The following is a 12243-nucleotide window of genomic DNA, read 5'->3' as shown; positions in this document are numbered from 1 at the left end:
TTTAGCAGTTACAAGCACTAAAAGCAATGGAATAATAGAAAATATATCGCATGTACGCGTGGAACCGTCCTCAGTGGCTTGTAAGGAGTGACACACTGGCTGGTACATGGGGTGACTCGCCGGGCCCGCTCAGGGCGCCATGTGGACACATTCGGGACGAAAGCTCCTAACCAAGTTTTTAGGTGTTATCCAAGCCAATTTTTTTATGCCAAAGCAAGGCGTTGTCCAATTTTGGCGCTATCTGATGCAGGTGTTAACTGAGGGTCCACTGTATTTATATTTATATTAATATTTCAGTCTTATTCTCCACAGGTAAAGTGGAAAAAGAGTTATTCGTTCATAAACCATGTGTGTCGTAAGAGGCGACTAAATTGCCGGGAGCAAGGGGCTAGCAACCTTCTCTTGGAGTTTACCTGGAGAGAGTTCCGGGGGTCAACGCCCCCGCGGCCCGGTCTGTGACCAGGCCTCCTGGTGGATCAGAGCCTGATCAACCAGGCTGTTGCTGCTGGCTGCACGCAAACCAACGTACGAGCCACAGCCCGGCTGGTCAGGAACCGACTTTAGGTGCTTGTCCAGTGCCAGCTTGAAGACTGCCAGGGGTCTGTTGGTAATCCCCCTTATGTATGCTGGGAGGCAGTTGAACAGTCTCGGGCCCCTGACACTTATTGTATGGTCTCTTAACCTGCTAGTGACACCCCTGCTTTTCATTGGGGGGATGTTGCATCGTCTGCCAAGTCTTTTGCTTTCGTAGTGAGTGATTTTCGTGTGCAAGTTCGGTACTAGTCCCTCTAGGATTTTCCAGGTGTATATAATCATGTATCTCTCCCGCCTGCGTTCCAGGGAATACAGTTTTAGGAACCTCAAGCGCTCCCAGTAATTGAGGTGTTTTATCTCCGTTATGCGCGCCATGAAGGTTCTCTGTACATTTTCTAGGTCAGCAATTTCACCTGCCTTGAAAGGTGCTGTTAGTGCAAATGATAAGAAAGAGATGATTGTGGATGTTATGAATGAGAAGAAACTGGATGTCCTGGCTTTAAGTGAAACAAAGCTGAAGGGGGTGGGAGAGTTTCAATGGAGAGGAATAAATGGGATTAGGTCAGGGGTTTCAAATAGAGTTAGAGCTAAAGAAGGAGTAGCAATAATGTTGAAGGATAAGCTATGGCAGGAAAAGAGGGACTACAAATGTATAAATTCAAGGATTATGTGGAGTAAAATAAAGATTGGATGTGAAAAGTGGGTTATAGTAAGCGTGTATGCACCTGGAGAAGAGAGAAGTGTAGAGGAGAGAGAGAGATTCTGGGAAATGTTGAGTGAATGCGTGGGGAGTTTTGAATCAAGTGTGAGAGTAATGGTGGTTGGGGATTTCAATGCTAAAGTGGGTAAAAATGTTATGGAGGGAGTAGTAGGTAATTTTGGGGTGCCAGGGGTAAATGTAAATAGGGAGCCTTTAATTGAGCTATGTGTAGAAAGAAATTTGGTAATAAGTAATACATATTTTATGAAAAAGAGGATAAATAAATATACAAGGTATGATGTAGCACGTAATGAAAGTAGTTTATTAGATTATGTATTGGTGGATAAAAGGTTGATGGGTAGGCTCCAGGATGTACATGTTTATAGAGGGGCAACTGATATATCGGATCATTATTTAGTTGTAGCTACAGTTAGAGTAAGAGGTAGATGGGAAAAGAGGAAGGTGGCAACAACAAGTAAGAGGGAGGTGAAAGTGTATAAACTAAGGGAGGAGGAAGTTCGGGCGAGATATAAGCGACTATTGGCAGAAAGGTGGGCTAGTGCAAAGATGAGTAGTGGGGGGGTTGAAGAGGGTTGGAATAGTTTTAAAAATGCAGTATTAGAATGTGGGGCAGAAGTTTGTGGTTATAGGAGGGTGGGGGCAGGAGGAAAGAGGAGTGATTGGTGGAATGATGAAGTAAAGGGTGTGATAAAAGAGAAAAAGGTAGCTTACGAGAGGTTTTTACAAAGCAGAAGTGTTATAAGAAGAGCAGAGTATATGGAGAGTAAAAGAAAGGTGAAGAGAGTGGTGAGAGAGTGCAAAAGGAGAGCAGATGAAAGAGTGGGAGAGGCACTGTCAAGAAATTTTAATGAAAATAAGAAAAAATTTTGGAGTGAGTTAAACAAGTTAAGAAAGCCTAGGGAAAGTATGGATTTGTCAGTTAAAAACAGAGTAGGGGAGTTAGTAGATGGGGAGAGGGAGGTATTAGGTAGATGGCGAGAATATTTTGAGGAACTTTTAAATGTTAAGGAAGAAAGGGAGGCGGTAATTTCATGCACTGGCCAGGGAGGTATACCATCTTTTAGGAGTGAAGAAGAGCAGAATGTAAGTGTGGTGGAGGTACGTGAGGCATTACATAGAATGAAAGGGGGTAAAGCAGCTGGAACTGATGGGATCATGACAGAAATGTTAAAAGCAGGGGGGGATATAGTGTTGGAGTGGTTGGTACTTTTGTTTAATAAATGTATGAAAGAGGGGAAGGTACCTAGGGATTGGCGGAGAGCATGTATAGTCCCTTTATATAAAGGGAAAGGGGACAAAAGAGATTGTAAAAATTATAGAGGAATAAGTTTACTGAGTATACCAGGAAAAGTATACGGTAGGGTTATAATTGAAAGAATTAGAGGTAAGACAGAATGTAGAATTGCGGACGAGCAAGGAGGCTTCAGAGTGGGTAGGGGATGTGTAGATCAAGTGTTTACATTGAAGCATATATGTGAACAGTATTTAGATAAAGGTAGGGAAGTTTTTATTGCATTTATGGATTTAGAAAAGGCATATGATAGAGTGGATAGAGGAGCAATGTGGCAGATGTTGCAAGTATATGGAATAGGTGGTAAGTTACTAAATGCTGTAAAGAGCTTTTATGAGGATAGTGAGGCTCAGGTTAGGGTGTGTAGAAGAGAGGGAGAATACTTCCCGGTAAAAGTAGGTCTTAGACAGGGATGTGTAATGTCACCATGGTTGTTTAATATATTTATAGATGGGGTTGTAAAAGAAGTAAATGCTAGGGTGTTCGGGAGAGGGGTGGGATTAAATTATGGGGAATCAAATTCAAAATGGGAATTGACACAGTTACTTTTTGCTGATGATACTGTGCTTATGGGAGATTCTAAAGAAAAATTACAAAGGTTAGTGGATGAGTTTGGGAATGTGTGTAAAGGTAGAAAGTTGAAAGTGAACATAGAAAAGAGTAAGGTGATGAGGGTATCAAATGATTTAGATAAAGAAAAATTGGATATCAAATTGGGGAAGAGGAGTATGGAAGAAGTGAATGTTTTCAGATACTTGGGAGTTGACGTGTCGGCGGATGGATTTATGAAGGATGAGGTTAATCATAGAATTGATGAGGGAAAAAAGGTGAGTGGTGCGTTGAGGTATATGTGGAGTCAAAAAACGTTATCAATGGAGGCAAAGAAGGGAATGTATGAAAGTATAGTAGTACCAACACTCTTATATGGATGTGAAGCTTGGGTGGTAAATGCAGCAGCGAGGAGACGGTTGGAGGCAGTGGAGATGTCCTGTCTAAGGGCAATGTGTGGTGTAAATATTATGCAGAAAATTCGGAGTGTGGAAATTAGGAGAAGGTGTGGAGTTAATAAAAGCATTAGTCAGAGGGCAGAAGAGGGGTTGTTGAGGTGGTTTGGTCATTTAGAGAGAATGGATCAAAGTAGAATGACATGGAAAGCATATAAATCTATAGGGGAAGGAAAGAGGGGTAGGGGTCGTCCTCGAAAGGGTTGGAAAGAGGGGGTAAAGGAGGTTTTGTGGGTGAGGGGCTTGGACTTCCAGCAAGCGTGCATGAGCGTGTTAGATAGGAGTGAATGGAGACGAATGATACTTGGGACCTGACGATCTGTTGGAGTGTGAGCAGGGTAATATTTAGTGAAGGGATTCAGGGAAACCGGTTATTTTCATATAGTCGGACTTGAGTCCTGGAAATGGGAAGTACAATGCCTGCACTTTAAAGGAGGGGTTTGGGATATTGGCAGTTTGGAGGGATATGTTGTGTATCTCTATACGTATATGCTTCTAAACTGTTGTATTCTGAGCACCTCTGCAAAAGCAGTGATAATGTGTGAGTGTGGTGAAAGTGTTGAATGATGATGAAAGTATTTTCTTTTTGGGGATTTTCTTTCTTTTTTTTTTGGGTCACCCTGCCTCGGTGGGAGACGGCCGACTTGTTGAAAAAAAAAAAAAAAAAAGATAGAACAAGTGACCTGAAGAGTGTCATCATGGGCTTGGCATCCCTAGTTTTGAAGGTTCTCATTATCCATCCTGTCATTTTTCTAGCAGATGCAATTGATACAATGTTATGGTCCTTGAAGGTGAGATCCTCCGACATGATCACTCCCAGGTCTTTGACATTGGTGTTTCGCTCTATTTTGTGGCCAGAATTTGTTTTGAACTCTGATGAAGATTTAATTTCCTCGTGTTTACCATATCTGAGTAATTGAAATTTCTCATCGTTGAACTTGATATTGTTTTCTGCAGCCCACTGAAAGATTCGGTTGATGTCCGCCTGGAGCCTTGCAGTGTCTGCAATGGAAGACACTGTCATGCAGATTTGGGTGTCATCTGCAAAGGAAGACACGGTGCTGTGGCTGACATCCTTGTCTATGTCGGATATGAGGATGAGGAACAAGATGGGAGCGAGTACTGTGCCTTGTGGAACAGAGCTTTTCACCGTAGTTGCCTCGGACTTTACTCTGTTGACGACTACTCTCTGTGTTCTGTTAGTGAGGAAATTATAGATCCATCGACCGACTTTTCCTGTTATTCCTTTAGCACGCATTTTGTGCGCTATTACACCATGGTCACACTTGTCGAAGGCTTTTGCAAAGTCTGTATATATTACATCTGCATTCTTTTTGTCTTCTAGTGCATTTAGGACCTTGTCGTAGTGATCCAATAGTTGAGACTAGCGGCTTGCTAAAAACTGAGTCATATTGGGACTTGAGTAGCTCACTCATTTCCTTGCTGTCATCTGTGTAGGACCCATCTTGTTTAAGTAGGGGCCCAATACTGGACGTTGTTCTCGACTTTGATTTGGCATAGGAGAAGAAATACTTTGGGTTTCTTTCGATTTCATTTATGGCTTTTAGTTCTTCCCGCGATTCCTGACTCCTATAAGATTCCTTTAGCTTAAGTTTGATGCTTGCTATTTCTCTGACCAGTGTCTCCCTACGCATTTCAGATATATTGACCTCTTTTAGCCGCTCTGTTGTTCTTTTCCGTCGCCTGTAAAGGGAGCGCCTGTCTCTTTCTATTTTACATCTACTCCTCCTTTTTCTTAGAGGAATAAGCCTTGTGCATACATCGAGTGCCACCAAGTTAATCTGTTCTAGGCATAAGTTGGGGTCTGTGTTGCTTAGTATATCTTCCCAGCTTATATCGGTTAGGACTTGATTTACTTGGTCCCACTTTATGTTTTTGTTATTGAAGTTGAATTTGGTGAATGCTCCCTCGTGACTAATCTCATTATGTCGGTCTGGGGCTCCACGCATACATGTCTGAACCTCAGTTATGTTGTGATCTGAGTATATTGTTTTTGATATGGTGACATTTCTTATCAGATCATCATTGTTAGTGAAGATGAGGTCTAGTGTATTCTCCAGTCTAGTAGGCTCTATTATTTGCTGGTTTAAATTGAATTTTGTGCAAATTACTAAATTTAAAAAGAAAAACTAAAGTTTTTCTTTTTAGGTCACCCTGCCTCCATGAGATATGGCCGGTTTGTTGAAAAAAAATTCAGTCTTATACGTATTATTCATGGGGAAGTGGAGAAGAATCTTTCCTCCATAAGCCATGCATGTCATAAGGAGTGACTAAAATGCCAGGAACAAAGGGCTAGTAACCCTTTTTGTTGTATAAGTTACTAATTATAAAAATAAGAAAAACTGCATTTTTTTTGGGGTCACTCTGCCTTGGTGGGAAACAGCTGGTATATTAAAAAAATAATAAAGAATTTTAAGTTATTTTATTTGCAGGAATTTTTTGCTTTTAACAGATTTATGTTGGTCTTGGCTTCCAATACTCCTGAAGTACTTGATTTTGCTGTAGTAGATCGAGTCCATGAACCTGTCGAGTTTCCTCTACCTACTATGACTGAGCGAGAACGACTGGTCAGACTCTATTTTGAAAAGTACATTCTTTTACCAGCATCCGAAGGTAAAAGGTAAGCTTGAAACTTAATTGCTTATTGTGTGTGATTACTTATTTGCAGTTAAAGAATAAAAAGGCACAATACCATGACTGGAACAGTACACAAATAATCTGCAAATAGGAGGCTGAAACTCATGATCACATTTCGGTCCGACTTGTGACCAGTCAATGGTCCAAGTCGGACCAAAACATCTTCATAAGATTCAGTCTTCTTTGTACTAGTTATTTATGTATTATTTACAGTGTACAAGGTAGAAATGAAGCACATGTTATCTGCCCTCTTGTGTTTTTTACATTTGTTACTGAAATTAATCCAGTTTTTATGTACACCTTTTCCCATGGTGCATTCTAAAAATCCATTACTGTTGGAGAAGAAATATTTTCTTGCATTTCATATAATTTTTTAATGCATATTATTTGTTTTTGTTTTTAGCAGAAGTAGTGAAATTTTCTCTCCATTTTATTTAACCCTTTCAGGGTTTCCGACGTACTAGTACGGCTTATGCACCAGGGATATTGACGTACTAGTACGTGTAAATTCTAGTGCCTTCAAATCTAGTGAGAGAAAGCTGGTAGGCCTACATATGAAAGAATAGGTCTATGTGGTCAGTGTGCACAATATAAAAAAATCCTGCAGCACACAGTGCATAATGAGAAAAAAAAACTTTGACAGTGGTTTTGGTTTAAAACAGCGACTCTGCACTGTATTTTCATATGCTATTTATGGTTGTATTCTAGCTTTCCTGGTCTCATTTTATAGAATGGAAGACATATTACAGAAATTGAAATGATTTTGACTGGTTTCACAATGAAAAGTACCTTGAAATTGAGCTCAAAGTAGCAGAAATGTTCAATTTTTGCCAGAGTTCAAAAGTAAACAAATCATGCCACACGTCCAATACACATCAACTGGTGAGTCTAATATTCTTTTACAAGTGCGCCCTGCCTCGGTGGGAGATGGCCGACTTGTTGAAAAAAAAAAAAAGTGCGCTGATATTTTATTTATACCATTTCTACACTAATGCAGTAGTCTGCATAACAGTAAATCCATTTTTTGTGAGAATAAAAATTCAAAGGAGAAAGCAAAAGAAATGTAAGAGAGGCCTGGGGACATGACTAATGAACAGAGGAAATGTTATTTTAGTGCCAGGAATGTCTGTCTTGTTTATTCTGGACCTTATTTGGAAATTAGCATCTTTTGAAATTTTTGTGAAATTGGCAAAATTGCTAATTTCTGACCCCTTTATTGGATAGTTGAAATTGGTAAATGGGTGGTTTCTTGTACTCATTCGATAGAAAAAAAATGAAGTTCTAGTACATTGGAATTGGTCGAAAATAGGGCTCAAAGTGGGTGAAATCGCTGATGTGTAAACATCATCAAGACCGCTAACTTCGCAGAGCATAAGTCCGAAAGTTTTCCATCGTATTTCATACTTTTGGTGTCATTATGATTGGGAAAACATTCTCTATCTTTTCATAAATTTTTTTTTTTTTTTTTTTTTTTTCCGAAAAATTTTTCGACCCTGAGAACAAGTTTAGGAGGGGGTCTCTCAACCCTGAAAGGGTTAAATTTCTTGAAAGTAGTTAACCAGTTCTCTGTCACATACTAGTACATCCATGGGATCTATCTGATGTACTGATATGGATAATTCATAGTGCCCTTAAATTTGCCTCAAATGGAAAATATAGATCTATATATGAAAGAATGTGTCTGTGCATTGGATGTGAGCTGCATACCAAAATACCTGCTGTACACTGAACATGTTAAGAACAGTTACTCTCTCAGCCATTGTTAACTATGGCTGCCATACACTGAGCATGTTAGGAACAGCTGCTATCTCAGCCTTTGTTAATTATGGCTGTCGTGCACTGAGCATATTAGAAACAGTTACTCTCTCAGTCTTTGTTAACTGTGGCTGCTGTACACTGAGTATGTTAGGAACAGCTACTCTCTCAGCCTTTGTTAACTATGGCTGCCATACACATAGCATGTTAGGAACAGCTGCTCTCTCAGCCTCTTAACTATGGCTTCCAAACATGAATTCCTCACTCTCACAATTAACTAACAGTTGTGCATGGTAATTCTGATATGGAGTTCCACAGTTCTGAGACTAATGTGAGTGAAGGAATGGAGTTCCACAGTTCTGAGACTAATGTGAGTGAAGGAAATGGCCATAATAACATCTCAAACCCAGCCCACCCACAAGTGCAACATCACACCACCACAATGGTGAAGAGATTCCATCTTATCTGCAGCCTGGTAATCAGTCACTGCCTAGCACTAATTTTTCCTACTGTAAAAAAAAAAAAAAAGGTCTCAAAAGAGATGTCAAGTGTGGGCTCATATCATAAGAAGACCTTCACAGCACAAATATACATACAAGATATATGTGTGCATATCTTATGAGACACTACCTCATTCCTCATTTTGAGGAGTTCAACATACAGTAGGGCCGCACTTATATGGCAGGTTACTGCCGGAAAGCAGAACGCCATTTGTTTCCACTTATAAATGTCAGATAATAAGTTTACACTAACATATATTAACCCTTTCAGGGTCCAGAGGCCAAATTTCAAAGTGCACACTAGGGTCTAAGAATTTAAAAAAAAAAAAAAATTATTTTTTCTTAAGAAATGGTAGAGAATCTTTTTCTGAAGGTAATAAAACAAAAAGTATGAAATTTGATGGAAAATTGACGAAATTATGCTCTTGCGAATTTTGGTGTGTCAGCGATATTTACGAATCGGCGATTTTGCAGACTTTGACTCCCATTTTAGGCCAATTACATTATTCCAGTCGACGAAATTCTTATTATTCCACTAGTATTGCTTCTATTCTATCGATTGAGCACAATAAATCGCCCAACTGTTTCAACTACAAAATAAAGTGATCGGAAATTGGTAATTTGGCCAATTTAACACAAAGTTCAAAATATTCCAATTTCAAAACAGGGTCCAGAATAAACAATGCAGACATTCCTGGCACTGAACTAAAATTTCCTCTGTTCATTAGTTACGTTTTGAGGCTTTACAAATGAATTCCATTTTGATTTTTTATTCACGTAATGAATTTTTATTTCTGTAATATGTCTTCCATTCTATCAAATGAGACCAAGAAATCGCAAATACAACTATAAAAAACATGCGAAAAAACACTGCAAAGTCGCTGTTTTAATCGAAAATCACGGTCTCAGTGTTTTTTCTCTCAGTATACACTGTGTGCTGCAGGATTTGTTTTATGCGGTGCACACATACCACATATATGTATTCTCTCATATCTAGACCAAAATTTACCACTCACAGCTTATCAGAGTGAGCTGAGCTCATGGCGTAGATCTATGGTTTGGACCCTGAATGTAAAGCCGTAGATCTACGGCACGGACCCTGAAAGGGTTAAGTTAGCAATAGAACAAGGCATTAAAAAAATAATAATAAGTAAAATACACACATTACTTGCCTCAAAATATTTGTAGTCTTAATGTAGGGTGAGAAGGGAGTAGTGTTTATTTTCGGACTGCCGGGTACGGGACCTGTCTGCCGCCCACTCTGTCCGCGTCCCCGCACAGGCGCCGTGAGCAGTCTGGCTTTGTTTATGCTTGAGTGAACACTAACCTGGGACTGTGAAATAAGCTGCCATGGGTCCAAAGAAACTTGCTAGTGGTACCCCTGTGGTAAAGAAAGTGAGAAACACCATAGATGTGAAGAAGGAAATAATACAGAAGTATGAGAGTGGTGCGAGACTTGTTGAGCTTTCCAGGATGTATGGGAAAAACAAGTCGACCATCGGTTCTATCCTGTCAAAGAAAGAACAAATCAAGGAAGCTGATGTTGCGAAAGGTGTTAATATAGGGAGTGGATGAGGTGCCTTCTTCAAAGATTAAGGAGATTTGTGCCAATTGGAATGATGTCCAAATGTTTGTGCAGAAGTACCACCCTGAGCAAGCTGAAACAAGCCATCTTTGCAACAAGTTCAATGACAGAACCATGTCCCATTTTAGGGAAATGTTAAAGAGGCACCAGAAACAGAGGACTGTGGACAGTTATTTTGTGAGACAGGGGTCCAGTGACTCTCAAGCTGGTCCTAGTGGCATTAAAAGACAGAGAAGGGAAGTAACCCCAGAGAGGGCTTTACTTGAAGTCCTCGTGGAGGGGGATTCTCCTTCCAAACACTAACCCCAGCTCCCTCTCTCCTCCTCCCTATCTTCCAGATGCCATCACCAATCTTCAATAAAGGTAAGCAAAAATGTTATTTTATATGTATTACTATACATAATTAAAAACTATAGTATTTGTTGTATGTAAAACTGTAATTAATCTCTCTAAAATGTATTTTTTATGTGAATATTTTTGGGTTTCTGGAACGGATTAATTGTATTTCCATTATTTCTTATGGGAAATATTGCTTCGAATTTCAGACTTTTCGAATTTAGAACTAGCTCCTGGAACAGATTAAGTTTGACTTTTGAGGTTCCACTGTACATCTTACGAGCCACCGTTTTTGGCATATGTATACTCATAAATTCTAGCGGCTTCAAATCAAGCAGGAGAAAGCTGGTAGACCCACATGTGGGAGAATGGGTCTGTGTGGTCAGTGTGCACCATATAAAAAAATCCTGCAGCACACAGTGCATAATGAGAAAAAAAAAGACTCCAACCGTTTTTTTTTTTTTTATTATTAAAATGCCAAATTTGTGGTCTCTTTTTGTATAGTATTTATGGTTCTATTCTCCTTTCCTTGGTTTCATTTGATAGAATGGAAAACATATTATAGAAATAGAGGTGATTTTGATTGGTTTTACTATGAAAAGAACCTTAAAATGGAGCTCAAAGTAGGGGAAATGTTTGATTTTTGCCGATGTCCAAAAGTAAACAAATGATGTCATTTTCCAATAAATGTCCAAGTAGCCATTCTGATATGCAGTCATGAATGGGTTGACATTATTTATACAATTATTACAATATTGCAGTAGTCTGCATAACAGTAAATCTTCTATTTGTTTGAATAAAAATTCAAAACAGAAAGCAAAAGTAATATCAGAAGGGCCCGGAAACATAACTGATGAACAAAGAATATGTTATTTTAGAGCCAGGAATGTCTGCATTGTTCATTCAGGACCCTATTTTGAAATTGTCATACTTTTTAATTTTTGTGAAATTGGCCAAATTGCAAATTTCTGACCACGTTATTGGGTAGTTGAAATCAGTAAATGGGCAGTTTCTTGTACTCAGTCAATAGAAAAAATGAAGTTCTAAAGAAATAGCTATGAGTTTGATCAACTGGAACAATGGAATTAGCCGAAAATAGGGCTCAAAGTGGGTGAAATCACCGATTCGTAAATATTGCTGAGGTCGCTAACTTCACAAGAGCGTAATTCCATCAGTTTTCCATCAAATTTCATCCTTTTGGTGTCATTACAATCAGGAAAAGATTCTCTATCATTTCACAAGAAAAAAATCTTTTTTTTTTTCTTTCTTTTTTTTTTTTAATTTTGCGACACCAGGAGACACCTCAGGATTTGGGGTTGCAACAGTCAAGGGGTTAAAGAGTCCTAGAGTGATAAAATGCTTATAGTGTACACTCATTACTTTTCTTTTTTTTTTTTTTAACACACCGGCTGTTTCCAACCGAGGCAGGGTGACCCAAAAAGAAAAACCCAAAAAGAAAGAAAAATACTTTCATCATCATTCAACACTTTCACCATCACTCATACATAATCACTGTCTTTGCAGAGGCACTCAGATATGACAGTTTAGAAGTCCCTCCAAACTGCCAATATCCCAAATGCCACCTTTAAAGTGCAGGTATTGTACTTCCCATTTCCAGGACTCAAGTCCCATTAACTGGTTTCCCTGAATCCTTTCACAAAATATTACCCTGTTCACACTCCAACATCTTGTCAGGTTCCAAAACCACTCGTCTCCATTCACTCCTATCTATCATGCTCACGCATGCTTGCTGGAAGTCCTAGCCCCTCACTCACAAAACCTCCTTTACCCCCTCCCTCCAACCTTTTCAAGGATGATCCCTACCCCGCCTTCCTTCCCCTACAGATTTATACGCTCTC

General features: G+C 39.4%; 1 protein-coding gene across 4 annotated transcripts in view; it reads left to right on the top strand.

Annotated features, from left to right (window-relative positions):
* bor (ATPase family AAA domain containing bor) overlaps positions 1 to 12243 on the top strand; it is a 130426-nt gene that overhangs the window by 85116 nt on the left and 33067 nt on the right. For all 4 annotated transcript variants that reach the window (XM_070103709.1, XM_070103710.1, XM_070103711.1 and 1 more), the window contains exon 12: positions 6024 to 6191. In XM_070103709.1, coding sequence (XP_069959810.1) covers positions 6024 to 6191 — 168 coding nt within the window. The remainder of the gene's footprint in view (positions 1 to 6023; positions 6192 to 12243) is intronic.

Source organism: Cherax quadricarinatus, chromosome 87 (genome assembly GCF_038502225.1).
Source record: "Cherax quadricarinatus isolate ZL_2023a chromosome 87, ASM3850222v1, whole genome shotgun sequence".
Taxonomy (NCBI): domain Eukaryota; kingdom Metazoa; phylum Arthropoda; class Malacostraca; order Decapoda; family Parastacidae; genus Cherax; species Cherax quadricarinatus.
Note: the sequence above shows the minus strand (reverse complement) of the source record. Positions and strands in the feature narration are given on the sequence as shown.